Below are 15,667 nucleotides of genomic sequence, written 5' to 3'. Positions count from 1 at the left end.
TTTCATTAGGGATACATTTCTCCATATCTGCTGGGCAACACCAATGGCAGCAGAGAGAGGAGCAAGAATACATGAGAGAAACAACTCTGCAGACACCAAGGCAGTGAAGGAGGATGGGGAGGAGGTGCTCCAGGTACCGGAGCAGAGATTCCCCTGCAGCCCCTGGTGAAGACCATGGTGAGGCAGGCTGTCTCCCTGCAGCCCATGCAGGTTACTGGTGGAGCAGGTATCCACCTGCAGGCTGCAGAGGACGCCATGCCAAAGCAGGTGGATGCACCCAGAGGAGCGCATCCCATGGCAAGCCTGCACTGGAGCAGGCTCCTGGCAGGACCTGCGGACCCGTGGAGAGAGGAGCCCATGGTGGAGCAGGTTTTCTGGCAGGACTTGTGACCCCATGGGGGACCCATGCTGGAGCAGTCTGTTCCTGATGGACTGCACCCCATGGAAAGGACCCACACTGGAGCAGTTCATGAAGAACTGCAGCCCATGGGAAGGACTCACGTTGGAGCAGTTTGTGGAGGACTGTCTCCTGTGGGAGGGACTCCATGCTGGAGCAGGGGAAGAGTGTGAGGAGCCCTCCCCATGAGGAGGAAGGAGCAGCAGAAACAACGTGTGATGAACTGACTGCAACCCCCATTCCCCATCCCCCTGCGCTGCTTGGGGGGCAAGAGGTAGAGAAAATCAGGAGTGAAGTTAAGCCTGGGAAGAAAGGAGGAGTGGGGGGAAGGTGTTTTAAGTTCTAGTTTTTATTTTCTCATTATCCTACTCTGATTTGGTTGGTAATAAATTAAATTCACTTCCCCCAAGTCGAGTCTGTTTTGCCCATGACAGTAATTGCTGAGTGATCTCCCTGTCCTTATCTCCACCTGCAAGCCGTTGTATTTTCTCTCGCATGTCCAGCTGAGGAGGGGGAGTGATAAAGGAGCTTTGGTGGGCACCTGGCATCCAGCTAGGGTTAATCCACTGCATTACCCATTTGACAAACAGAAGTCACATCTTGCAGTGATTTGAGATGAAGAATTTTACTGTTCTAATTTCCTTCTAGTACCATTTTACATTTCCTTTGTAGTGGACAGATGCTGGATTGTTATGCAATAGTTAAAAAAAAATGAATATCATTAACAGTGAATCAACACTTGCCATATAATATTATGAAAACATGTACCTTTATTGGAGCAGCACTATGCAAAGTAAAATGAAACTGGATGTTCCCTAATTAGGAATACCTATTACACTCTTCATCCAGTGTCATAGAACCATAGAACAGTTTGGGTTGGAAGGGACCTTTAAAGATCATCTAGTTCCAACCCCCCCTGTCATGGGCAGGGACATCTTGCTCTAGATGAGGTTACTCAAAGCCCCATCCCACCTGACCTTGAACATTTCCAGGGATGAGGCATCAACAGCTTCTCTGGGCAAACTGTTTCAGTGTCTCACCACACTCATTGTAAAGAATTTATTCCTTATATCTAATGTAAATCTACCCTGTTTCAGTTTAAAACTGTTGCCCCTTGTCCTGTCGCTACAGGTCCTATTAGAAAGTCTCTCTCCATCTTTCCTATAAACATAATACCCTTTAAGTATTGAAAGGCCACAATAAGGTCTCCTTGGAGCCTTCCCTTCTCCAAGCCTGCAGGCTGAACAGCCCCAACTATCTCTGCCTTTCTTCATAGGAGAGGTTTTCCAGCCCTCTGACCATTTTCATGGCCCTTCTCTAGACCCACTCCAACAGGTCCATGTCTTTCTTGTGCTGGGGACCCCAGAATTGGACACAGTACTCCAGATGGGCTCTCACAAAAGCAGAGCAGAGGGGGAAAATCCCCTCCCTTGACCTGCTGGCCATGCTTCTTTCAATGCAGTCCAGGATACAATTGGCTTTCTGGGCTGCAAGCACACATTGTTGGCTCACGTCCAATTTTTCATCTACCAATATCTCCAAGTCCTTCTCCGCAAGACTGCTCTCAATCCCTTCATCCTCCAGTGATACTGGGGATTGGCCCAACTCAGGGGTAGGACCTTGCACTTGACCTTGTTGAACTTCATGAGGTTCTCATGGGCCCACTCCTCAAGCCTGTCAATGTCCTTCTGGATGGCATCCCATCCCTCAGGCGTTTCAACTGCACCACTGAGCTTGGTGTCATCTGCAAACTTGCTGAGAATGCACTCAATCTCACTGTCCATGTCATTAACAAAGATATTGAATAGTATTGGTCCCAATACGGACTCCTGAGGGACACCACTTGTTACTGATCTCCATTTGGACATTAAGCCGTTGACTGCAATTCTTTGGATGTGGCCATCCAGCCAATTCCTTATCCATCAAACAGTCCACACATCAAATCCATCTCTCTCCTATTTAGCAACAAGGATGTTGTGTGGGACCATGTCAAAGGCCTTACAGAAGTCTAGGTAGATCACAACTTGACTTACAGAAGTCAAGATAGATGATAATGAAGTTAACTAGTAAATGTATGGATAACGTATCTGTTGCTATTGCAGAATTATTATGTATCCCTCAAGCTGCACCCTTCCAGAACTCTGAAGTAGACACTGATAAAAAATGTTCTGTGACCCATCACACTCTTAATTTTTCAAACAGTTTTTTTCGCTCTTGTTATCCCTTTGTGTTAGAAGATGCCCATATACAATTGCAAAAAAATTACCTATTCTTTCTGTCTTAAATACGTTATCTTTTTCTGATCTGTCTCAAAAGCCTCCTGTTGCAAAGATTACAAAAGTTCCAACGCTACTAGATCATGCAAACTGAGACCTCCACAATCTCATATTCGTTTTATATTCATATATCCATGCTCATATACTTTTAATTAATTACATTTTGTTGAGACAAATTTTATATGAGGGCTAGATTAATTTTAGCACTTACCTTACTTTAACTAGAATTAAAGTACATTTTTTTAAAGACATTTATGATTAATTAAGGAAAGTGCACCTTAAAGTCTAACTAAGAAAGAATTCATAATTTTAAAATATTAGCTTTAACTTTTTTCTCAGATATTTTTAAGATATGAACACAAGTTACATTTTAATTACAAGTTAATAATGTTTATTCTTTACCTTGTCCTAAAGTTTGCAGGATGAGGATGCCCATCATATAATGACAAATAATCATATTCTTCTTCTAGAGCAAAAGACTGAAAGACAATCTGTATTCTGTTTCTTTCTTCTGCTATTATAACCCATGTACAGTTTGCACCATTTGGATATCCATATGGGAAGCCAGGGCTTTCTATAGTGCCATTAAGTCCTTTTAAAGTTCCACCACAGGTATATATAAATCCTAAAAAAAATCCAAGGAAACAAAAGTTAGCAATCCATTTTTATATCAACCTTCAATAAAATACATCATTGGAATTAATGATTTCTAAAACATTATAAAAATACTTCTTTGCAAGTACTGCATTTAGAAAGGTAAAGCCCATGTTTTAATACAAATCCTGGCCACTTAATGCAAAACAACCCCACCCACCTAACAAATGTGTTTTCCATGCTGTTTATATAAAGACATATGGTAACATCTTTGCAAATAAACATATATAAACAACATCTATGACTAAATTTGGTTGCCTATGAGGCAAAGTATTTACACCAATTCCCTTTTTTGTAAAAAGGAAGAGAAACAGCCAGAGCAAAATAAATTAGTCTTCTTTTGGTGCAGATCTGATACAGATTATATCTATCAACTTTCTGCTACTCCTCCCCAGATTTTGGGACTGGAAGAGGCTGAAGGTTATTTATTATGAACAAGCTTTTTCCTATCAATAATTCTTGTTTATGAAAGCTGTGTACTTAAAGACTCAATGTGAAACAGCCATCTGTTGCATCATTATATTATCTCATGTAAATAACTGCATTGTGTATTTGTAACCAGAAAGAACTTAGTAAATTTTCTATATCTAAATAAAATATGAAGATGAACAGCTTATGTGTTTTGACTGACCCTAAGTGGGTGTTGTGGTTTAACCCCCGTAGTCAGCTAAGCCCCACACAGCTGCTAACTCACCCCCCCCAGTGGGATGGGGGAGAGAGTCAGAAAGGTTAAAAGTGAGAAAAATAGTGGGTTGAGGTAAAAACAGTTTAATAGGTAAAGCAAAAGCTGTGCATGTAAGCAAAGCAGAAAAAGAAATTCATTGGCTACTTTGGCAGGCAGGTGTTTAGCCATTTCCAGCAAAGCAGGGCTCCATCACGCCTAACGGTTACATGGTAAGACAAACACCATAACCCTGAACGTCCCCGCTTCTTCCTTCTTTCCCTCAGCTTTTATCACTGAGCATGACATCATATGGTATGGAGTATCCCTTTGGTCAGTTGGGGTCAGCTGTCCCAGCTGTGTCCCCTCCAAACTTCTTGCGCATCCCCAGCCTATTTGCTGGGAGGGGCAGCATGAAAAACAGAGAAGGCCTTGACGCTGTGTAAGCACTGTTCAGCAATAACTAAAACATCCTTGTGCTATCAACACTGTTTTGGTCACAAATCCAAAACATAACACCATGGGATCTACTATGATGAAAATTAACTCTACCCGAGCCAAAATCAGTACAATGGGACAAAGCTGAAAGGTGGATCTGCCAATAGGTCCTTTTTAACATGAATATCCCCAAATGTCAGAAATGGCCCCTACATTCAAAAGCCAAATTTTCTTGGACTATAAGCAATTTTATTTTTACACAGAAAATCCATTTTCTGAGGAAAAATAGAAAACAAGAATAATTATAAAAAGTCACTGTGTCCTGGCAGGTCAGGTCCTTTTCTGTACTCTTGCTCTCAGTTCTAATGCTCAGTTACAGCAGTTCCCAACACCTCTAAGTCCTTAGGATATTTTTTTCTTTCCAATAGCTTTGCAGTCTGACTGTACATCTCCACTACATCTTTCTGCTCTCTTATTCCTTAAATATTAGATAAAAATATCAGTTTTCTTGCTTTGCCTTTTGCACCCCCAAAGCTTCTCTTCCCTGAATGTGCTCAGAACAAACCCCTTCTGCTAGCAAGGGGATTTCATCAACTGAGAGGAAGCATAAAGCTGCTCAGCATGCTCTTTCGGAGAAACATGATATACATTTCATAACAAACTACAAACAAACCAACCAGATGCTTTCTCTTTAATGATACACACATGCATATATTTAAGCTCATTAAATCATCTTCTTTATGGCACATTCGCAAGCTTGTCTTCGTGTTGAGCATTTAAATGTGCAGAGACCCCTTTCTCTGAAGTACTAAGCAGAAATCTCTTAAGATTTTACACTTTGTATTGCTACACTGTAAAGTAACTTTTCTTGACAACAGAAGAGGGACACATCCAATATTTTTATCTTGGCTTTTTCATATTTATCTCCAATGATGAAAAAAGATGCCTCTTATGAAGTGTGATTACTCTTTTACTACAAATATCAGTATATCATAGATATACAGGACAGAGAGGGAATGGAAGTTCCTCTTAGAAAGTAACTAGGGCTTTGTTTGCCTCATCTGACGTATAGCAAATTTTACGTTCTACTGCAAATTAGCTTAGAGAATTCTTTTTCATATCAGTGCCTACGCACTTTAATTTGTTATCAACCTTCATTGCTAGGAGTCTGTTTTATTTATGTCTTTCTGCATCTCCCTCATATACTCAAACTATTTTAAAATCTCCTTTATGTGTTATTATTTGTTATCTAAGCTCAGATGTTTTATTTAGCACTTTAAAAATCTTTTGGAATACAGTTTGTGTGCGAGTCACTTTACAAAACTGAACTATTTACTCATCATAAGACCTTCATCCTAGAAATCTAACATCTCCCACCAAATATAGTCACTGGAATAAGACTTTTAAAATAGCTAAGTGTGCATATATTTATCAATTTAGTTTTTCCTAGAAATCTCTTTCTTAGGCCTACTTCAATTGAATTAGAGAAAAAACTTAGAGAGAGAAACTTGAAAATTAAATAGCATGCAGTATTAATTTCTGTGCATCTCTCCAGACCAAGTGTGGGAAGCACAGTGTGAACTTTGGCTCAATGTCATGATACAGCCCAAAATTCAGAACCTACATCACTGTTGCTGTATCTAAGTCAGGATAGCTATCAATTACATATGTACTATTTTGTTAATTCAATGCAAGCTATAGAGAGAAAATCAAATAATAGGTCTTCTAGGACCAAAATAAAATTATATTTTTCCAAAAAAAGAACAAAGCCAAAACAATGAGAAAGTGCCTTGTGAGATGATACACTACTTATTAAGGAATGTAATGCTTCATATTGGATCCAATATTTGTTCCTATCCATACATATATATGAAATACAAACTTCCATGACATATAAAGGTTCCACTTACTCCTTTTACTCCATATCCAAACTGTAACAAAAGAGAATTATTCATATACTGCCAGATGATATAACAGATATTTTTCAGTGATGACTAGAAGAATGTAACACAGCTATGCACGTGTCAGAAGATACATTTTTAACTCCAAGAATGGAAAAAACAAACAATGAAGTGTGATTTTGATAGGTCTACTGTTTTAGTCTGTAAAATAAAAAATCATGCCAACAGAATCCATACAACATGCACTTTAAACTCTACTTTCATATGTTAATCCATTCTGTAATGCTCTTCACCTTGGCAGACCAACTTGGTTACATTCGGAATAGACAACATGCCTTAACTGACTGGTCTGATCAAATGTTGAAGACATGACATTTATTTTCACAAAGTAAAATTCATGCTGAAATAACTGGTAACGTATACTGTGATCTTTTTCATCTAGATTTCAGAACTAGCATTCAAAACAGAATTTACTTACAAACCGTTTTTCATTAAAGAGAAGATTTGATTCAAAGCATGAGATGAAGAATTTTAAAAACTTGAAGTTAGACTAGAAAAGAAAAATACTTGTTGAAGTAAGTGTGAAGATGAACACCACCACTGATGATATTTTCTTAATAGTTAGTATGATTCAAAATTTCCATTGTATTGTTTTCTACCAGATTTTCAAATTCAGATATTTAATTCTCATCAATTTTACATGAATAAATATTTCTTGAAATCATAAAACACTGCTTCTCTTCCTGATTTCAGTAATCTTTTGATTCATTGTGGGATTACAGTAAGCATCAGTGACATCAGTTCTTACTTAATCTATTTATTCAACTTTCATTGCATTCTACCAAAGCAAGTAATACTTAACACCATATCCACACCCCTTGCCCTTGGATGTCCCATAACTATACTCATTCAGTACACTACAAGATTGTCTTTTGCTTTTTCTTTTCCTCCTGACCATTCAATTATACTGTTTAATAACATATTTCCACACATCTCACCTTCCAAGTACTCCACGCTTTTTATTTAGTCTCCTTTGTTTAATGTATTCTTTAATAGCAGTCATCACCATAAGATAATTATACTGTGTCTGCATTGATTAACACATTCACACATTTCTGAGTTGCTTGTGTTTTTCCTTTTAAAGAGGTATTTAATACTTGCTATCATTTACTTTAACAGCAAACTGAGAAAATGGAAGATGAGTTGTTCACATGCTGCATTTTTTCTTCTGTATCTTTTCTGATATCCTGATCTTTCATTTCTTTCACTTGCATCCATCTTAAAGCAGTCAATTATATTTTAAAGTATTCCTTAGCCGTGTCATCCGTGTTAATCTCTCTTTTTTGTGCAATCTACTTATTGGCAAAATTGTTCTTTTTCCCCTAGATGGTAGTCCTCTTCCATTCAGAATCCATCTTTACTCGTCTCTCCTGCTCTTTGCATGTTTCTGCCACACCTTTTTCTTTTTGTGATCTTTGATCACCTGACTGTCTTTGGCAGCAAGGAGCAGTTAATTTTCATGATGACCATAAATCAGGAAGGATTGTTCTCCTAATTCTCTTCTGTTGTGCTGGATTCTCTTTCTGTTGACTTACATTTTCATCACCTTAGGTTTTATGGTGCTTGTATGTTCATCCTTCTCGTTTCCTTATTCTCCCCTATAGTCCTGTTTGTGAAACCTCTTCCTTTTGTAGTTTCATATTATACTCATACATGTTTCTCAGCACTTCAGAGAACCTATTGGAATGCTACAGTGATAGATTTCATAGTGATGTGAACCCTTCCCTATTTCGTGAACCCTCTTCTCCCTCCTATCAATCCTTCCCATTTTTGGAAAATATATACACAATCTTTCTTTCTAAACCATCTCAGCTTCTCTACCATTTTTTGTTCGGACATGCCTTACACCAAGATCTTTGTGCCCATCTACAAATTGGAGAAGAGGAAGCTCTCATCAGATGTAATGACTGTATTTTACTTTGGACTGTTTCAAATTTACCTTTTTATCTTTTCTCATCATGTCTTAGTTCTCTTCCATTTATGCTTTTCCATTTCCGAATAAGCCTCTTTTCTGCACAAAACAAGCCTCCTTTCTCTAACCTTAAGACAACACAAAGTTTTATTGACTTTTTTCTCAGTACAAACAAGCAAGATAATTGCCTCCTTTAATGTACTGGATTTAGTTCCTTCCTACTCTCCACCTTTTTCTCCACCTCCCTCAAATGTCCAGCAGCTTGCATACTTCTTTCTTTCTCTACTGTGCTTTCATAACAGGTATGACTAGTGTCTTTTACACTAAGGATACTCACTAGTGTCCATTCCCACCAGAACATTATAACCCCCTGGTTCTTTCTGAGTGTCATTTTCCTCCTGTGCTCGGCATGGAAGGTGCACATGCCAGCAGCAACCCACACCACAGAACACCAGAACAGAAGTATGCTGCACCTGTGTAGTAGTTCGCAGGAGAGTGGGGAGCCATACCAGCTACAAGGCATTAGAGCTGCTGCTGTTTCAGAAATGTCTGTCTTGTATTCATGTAGACCTCTATGCCTGTTTAACCTAATTCTCTGTACTTCAAAGAATCCTTCTCACTTCCATCTCAGCTCCAGCAGTAGCTTTTACAATGAGCTTTCTACCAGCTGAGCAAAGTGCACATTTAATATTTCACCTGACCATTTAAAAAAAACCCCACACAGATTATTTATGTGATTTTCTTCTTTTTTAAGTTCCCAAAGTAATAATGTCTTCTTCTGTTGTGGTTATGTCTATCTCTGCGGGTTGGAGGTTTTTTTACAGTCTGTTTTTCTCAATCATTTGTTTTTTGCATATAATGCTTATTTCCTTGATTTTAGACTGTTTTCTTTAGTCTAGAGAAATTCCAGGCATGCCTAATAAAGTCTTGTAAAAAACCACAAAAATCTTGTGTTTGTGAAGTGCACAATGTAAGAACAACATTGTAGTGCCTCTGTGAAAATCAGCTCTTATGAGTTCCAAGAAATTTAGGATTTCTTAACTAAATTGACATTTCATTTCAGTTTGTTCTTAAAAGCATTTGCTTTCACAAACAAGATATTTGAATGCTTATTCTCTGCACAGCTTACTGGAAATTGTGCCAATATGTAGACATTATAAAGTGTTCAAAAGAAGCTTGTTTTAAGACTCTTTCTTTATATATGATTTGTATCATTTTAAGGTTAGGAGAAAAGATAGTTATACTTCTTTGTAAATAATTGGGTAAGATAGATTGTCTTGCCCTTGCATAAGCTATAACAAGGTGCCAAAATGACTTTTCCAATCATTTGGTAAGGTTGGCTGGAAACCCTATAACAAGCTCAGTGGAACTGGTACAGAATACCAGCCAAAAAGAAGCTATCACTGTAAAGTAATTATCACTGCATTTGAAGAACTTTGTGGAAGTACTGTTTTTCCTCCAAAGAGTAATTTCTTATCTCTGTTTCAGCCACCTTTTCTGAAAGAGGTTCAGAAATATTTCAGTGTTTTCTTCGACTTGTCTCAGCTGTGAAAACTGGAACAGGGACAAAAAATTCTGCCCCCTCATGTCAACATTGAGCATGTTTCTTCTTTTAAGAAACATAAGGTCCAAAAAACAGCAGGACTGCTCATGTTCACATGGAATCCATCCTGAGGAGCAGAAGGCTTAAAATGGCAAGGCAGCAAAATAAACAACTGGATTTCATTTAACAAAAGCATCCATAACATTTTTGTTATAGATATTGAAATAAATATTGTCAATGTGTGTATTTCTTGTTCTACAACAGAAAACTGTTAAGTCATTTCCTATAACTGAAAACAAAAAGGTTTTAACTTCAACAGTGTTGCCAGTCTTTGAGGAACTTTAAAAGAGATGTAACGTAAATCTACTACCCTGTAAGTCATTCAACAGAAGATTATCACTTTCACAGGAAAATACAGGTTTTTTTCCCTTACCCTTAGGCACTTAATTACTTTGGTTTGTACATAACTCTTTCACAGGGAATAGACTTCTGCTTATATTTTAAAAGCATTGCTACCACTGCCACAGATGAAAGTCTGGTTTCAATGAAGTCAGCTGAAATGCACTGAAGTTTTTATCCCCAGTATGTAACAAACTTTCTTTCTAAGGACATTTCAATACTTCTCTCCTATTCCTCATGTAATATGTCAAATTCGGAACCCTTATAGACAAGGGATCATCTGTTCCAAAATAACTGCCTCCTTGCTCATGCAGCCAGAGAAGGGTAATCTCTCAGATGTGACAAACATCTGGGCAATTGAACTAGCCATAAAAACAAGAAAGGACATTTGGAATCTCATCACAGAATGAATTAAAAATCTTCTCTGGGATTGAAAGCCTGCCATATTTGGTACCCCTCACACAGGCTAGCGCTGCCAAACTTGCAGGAGAATCAGATTTCTTATGTTTAGGGAGATTGTAGACAGATATTAAAGGTGATTGGGTTTTTTAAAGATAATTTGGTTTTCAAATAATAGAATTTCTGGTCTCAGGGCATTTGGCCACCCTGCTTCTCTCTCCTGTGTTTAAGAATAAACATTTTGAGCTATGACTTCCTCATTTTAGGAGAACTAATTGTGAAAAGTGCCTTCATTAGTACTCTAACCCTGCTCTCTTTTTTCTTCTACCTACTCTTCTTGCAGTTCTTCCACTTGAAAAGTGGAAAGTAACCAGCATACAAGCAGAAATTGATCCAAAAATCTTCCTGGCAGCCCTAAAAGAGAACATCATATCAAACACATGGCTGAAAAGGAATTCATGCAGATTTCATGTTTGATTACATGGGAAATTTACTCTGTGGAAAAGATATGAACAAAGATTCCACTGTAAAGATCAGTTGTTGTAAGAATTATATTTATTTTACATTTCCTTTTCACTGTTCCCTTTTCTGCAAAGCTAACCACATGTTCAAAGGTTTTGTACTGTGCTTCATTTGTTGTCTTTTTTTAATGTGTGATCTGATAGACTGTTAATTTCAAATTAAATCGGGATATTTTTAAAATTAACTTAGAACCATCACTGAACAAGTCAAAATGACAAAGAAAACCACTCCCAGAATACTATGAACTGCCAATAGCATTTTGAAGCATTTCTGTTCTTTTAGAAATAACAAGTCTTAATTTGCATAGACTTCCTAATTGATTTTCAAATAACATACCTTAGAGCAAAATTCTCTTTTCATTAAAATGTGCTCGTAAGTAGTCAACCCTTTCTGTGTGAACTACATGAAAGACAGTGGCAAGATACAACCACTGCAGTAGCAGGTCAAACTAAAACTTCTGAAGTAATTTATCATTTAGTTGAATCCATGCAATATATTGCTTCTAAAGCTTCATTACTGTTGTATTTATTTCTTATTATGTTTTAAATGTTGATAGATAAAAGATTTTGCTGCAAAGTACAGGTTTTTGGGTCTCTAGGATATAAATAGATAACAAGTTTTGAAAAAGTTATATTTGGAAAAAAATAAAGAGTAAATTAAGTTGTTTACAGCAGAATAATTATTTAACAGTACTGTGAAATTGGTAAATATCAGAATTCTTAAATAAGGGAAACAGTCACACAATAAGATGTTTCAAGAGTCTTTGCTCTTGGCACTAGTAGAATATAAGCAAACACCCTCTTTTAAAAAAAGTTTAAAATGAAAGTATCTTCTGAAGCAATTAAGATACACTTAATATTACACATTTAAATTAAAGTTTAAAAGTCCAAAAGTCTTACTATTTTCACACTAGTTGTAATGTAACAGCAGAACAGTCAATATAATGCTGACTTGAATTCCTTAAATTTAAAGCCCATTGACATACACAGTAAACTTCTGTCATTATAGGTTCATTAAACCTAGGTTCATTAAAATCTAGGATCTGGGATATGGACCTCTCTAATGAGATTTACACAGAGACTTAATCTAGCGAAGAAAAAATATTAAAGAAAAACAAAATTACAGTATATTACATCTGGTAGTTTGAAATCTTGCAGCAGTTTCAGATAAGTGACAGAGAACAGATTAGTGCAAATCTAAATAACCTGTTGAAATTACTATATAGCTTTAGAGGAAAAAAAAAACCAGTTTCCATAATCCTTCTAAATGATCATAGATTTAGTCAAACTCAAAAAGGGAGGGAGGAGAAGGGGGAAGAAAACCCAGAATGATGAAAAAGTTCCAGTAAGCATTCAGATAGGAAATAAACATTCTCAAATAAATATGATGGTGGTTTGAAGTGACTTCAACAAGATTAGAAAAGACTTTGAAGACTCAGTGCTTGGAAAATCAGGAAGAAATTAAGTCTCTGTTTTAAGTTTCTGCCAATAGAAATTGAACATAAGAATGGCTCAGTATTTACTGCAGACAGTCACTACTGCAGACAGTCTTCTTATATTCTGTTTCCTTCTTTCAAAAAATAACAGACAACCTTCTTTGGCAGCTTAGATTGCTTCAGATGTAAAGAACCTAGAAAGTCTTTTCATTCACTCACAGGGATTACCTTCAGAAGAGATGTAATTTTTAAAAAACAAGCAAAAACCTTCTTAGTTTAGACCACATGGAAATTCAGACTTTTGAAACTCTGCTATAAACTTGGGAAGAAAAAAAATGATCTAACTTATGTTTCCTTCTTTCTGAAACATTTCCATTACTCTTTCATCAGCTTTCTCAGTGAAACATCTATAAAAACCTGATGTCTATAGCTACCTTGTGATGCCATTACTATGGAATTTGGACTGTTGTACCAAATGCACTCCATGCACTCTACAACAGCCTAAACCTGAGGGCAGCAAAATTAAAGATGTGTTCAGAATTAAAGGAAGCAGCAGCTGGAAAAAAACAACTATAGTCTTTGATCTACTCCAAACACTGACAAAAATTTTTGAGTTAAATAAGAGACATTTTAATTAAATAGTTAGGATCTCAACCCCTTTAGTGAATGTATTAGCAAATACAGCTTTTCTGAAGATGAGCAAGCAGAACCAGAACTTAAAAAGAGAAAATACAGTGAAGATCACTATGGAGTAAAGAAAAAAATGTCCTTCTATAAATAGACACATAGGCAAAAACACAGCTGTGACAATATGGCACACTGGGGTGGGTTTTCTGTTTTTCATTTTCTAGATCATATAATAGTGAAAAAATGCCACCACTTCAAAAATCAAAGAACCACAGACTATGTAAGTGTCAAGTGAATGCAGGGAGGTCAGGAGAACTTCTCATGAAGGATTTGACACTATGGGACAGTTTCTGACACAGTTCTTAAAAATGAAGGGAGAACAATGTAAACATCTTGGAGACTAATGATTGTCAATGGTAGATATTCAAGCATTATATTTCTACAGATTTTTCTATTTGAAGTCCAATTTGTGAGTTAGGAATCTCATATCAAGCTATAGATTTTAAACAAATGTTATTTTGTATCACTGTATTTTTTGAACTTTTAACAGATATTACCACACTGTTTGTGGTAAATCTGGTTGTGATTTTAATGATGCTTTATTAAACTGAAGTGTCTGTACTGAGGTATCCAGGGTTTTTCTGAAATAAAACACACCAAAACCTCCAGACACAAAGAACACTAGACCAACCAGAAAGTTTAGTCAGTAAAAATCTTTTGAAGAACAATGTTTTATGTCTACTTCTTAGAATAATGTATGTTGTAATCAGATTTCCTCAAGAACCAACATAGATCTTTTTTAAAAACATAAATGAATTCTGTCTTCATTTACTCATAAACTTTCTAAAAAAAGTAATTTTTGACTGAAGCAGCATAGAAAAAAATCCTTCTTCTCATCTATAAATCTATGGACTGTTATGATTTTTTCTATGTTTTCATGTGTCTGAATACAAAGGTAATTTTTCAGATATTGTCAGTTCTGCTCACTTTTTAATTTTGAATTAATTCCCATTATACATTTCTGAATTTGCAGTAGGTCAAAGTATTAACATCTTTACCATATACTTCCTTCTAAGTGTCATAAATAAATTTTTTTATCATAAGCCAGAATATTAATTTCAGTAGTCAGCGGAGGCAGTATAGACTACGGCAAAATCAAAAATAAGTTAAAAAGAAGAGCATCTTTAGTCACTGAGATATCTCAGTTTGTAAGATTTTTTAATGAGACCTCATTTATTGATATCACTAAAACATTAACTTTAGTATTATCAATACTGTTTATATTACATTAATTCCCACTAATTATTTCAATTTAAAAAGCAAACATCACCACTGGAGGGTTTGACTAAAATATGTAGTATTTAACAAATAAAATAATTGGCTAAAAACAAAAATAGAGAAGATTTACTTCTCTATACACTAGAAAACATTGCAAAGTCATGAAAAATTTTCTAGGAAAGGTGATAAAACTGCTGATAATACTACTCTACAACAGGAGTACAAATATGTTCAGCTCTCTGGCATTGATAACTTCTTGAATTGACCTCATTTTTTAGAATATTTAATAGAGATTACAATGCTAAAAAATTATAGAGCCAAGCAATATAATCAAGTGCTATTTCAGATTTTATTTTGGTCCCAATGGTCCCAGGACCATTAAAGCTGTTCCTATTACTCTATATATTTATTCTGGTCCTTTCCAGAGACAACCTGCTTCAGTGTAGAGGCAGCCAGATGAACTGCATACCCCAAGCTGTCAAGGAGGAGCCCAGCATACTATAGTAAAGTTTTGGGAGCTTATGTGAATAACTAGGTTTTAAACTTCAGCTGGTGAGCAGTTTCCCTTGGCAGCTATCCTTACTATGACAATGAATTACAGAGAGAAGGGCAAGGGAGAGCACATTAACTGATTCATCCACCCCAGCTGACTTTACCAGTCTACCAAGCCAGATAAAAATCACCATATAGAGTCATCATCATCAAGAAAAGCTGAATTTTCTCTCTTCCTGGCTAGTTAAAACCTGGACCTACACTGTGACCATTTGCAGAAAGGGAAAAGAGGAATAAATATTTAATGGTATCACTGGTGTCTTCTTTTCCCTCCTCCCTTGAAAATAACAAACAGAGAAGCAAACAAAAAACCCAACCACTCCATCCCAGCATCAAAGAAAAACCCATTTGTTCTCCAGAACTGAGCAGTTACCCTTTTCCATATTCCTGCCAACAATGTCTTCTAACCAAAAATGCTGGATCACCCAAACTTGGGGTGCAGAACAAAGTTAATGAAAAGGTTATGTGAAAAGCCAGACTGTAGAAATGGAATATATAAAATGTTTAATGATAGAAAGAAAACCAACAAAGGCAAACAGCACAGCACTGAAGTCATAGAAATAGGAAGCAAAAATATTTAGGTAAACAGTTCTGACTTGGATGGCGTAGTTTA

General features: G+C 36.5%; 1 protein-coding gene across 3 annotated transcripts in view; it reads right to left on the bottom strand.

Annotated features, from left to right (window-relative positions):
* CSMD3 (CUB and Sushi multiple domains 3) overlaps nucleotides 1-15,667 on the bottom strand; it is a 782,968-nt gene that overhangs the window by 694,229 nt on the left and 73,072 nt on the right. For all 3 annotated transcript variants that reach the window (XM_072852006.1, XM_072852007.1, XM_072852008.1), the window contains exon 2: nucleotides 3,076-3,298. In XM_072852006.1, the coding sequence (XP_072708107.1) occupies nucleotides 3,076-3,298 (223 nt within the window). The remainder of the gene's footprint in view (nucleotides 1-3,075; nucleotides 3,299-15,667) is intronic.

This window comes from Ciconia boyciana, chromosome 2 (assembly GCF_034638445.1).
Source record: "Ciconia boyciana chromosome 2, ASM3463844v1, whole genome shotgun sequence".
Lineage (NCBI taxonomy): Eukaryota > Metazoa > Chordata > Aves > Ciconiiformes > Ciconiidae > Ciconia > Ciconia boyciana.
The sequence above is the reverse complement of the archived record's forward strand: the minus strand, read 5'-3'. Positions and strand labels throughout refer to the sequence as shown.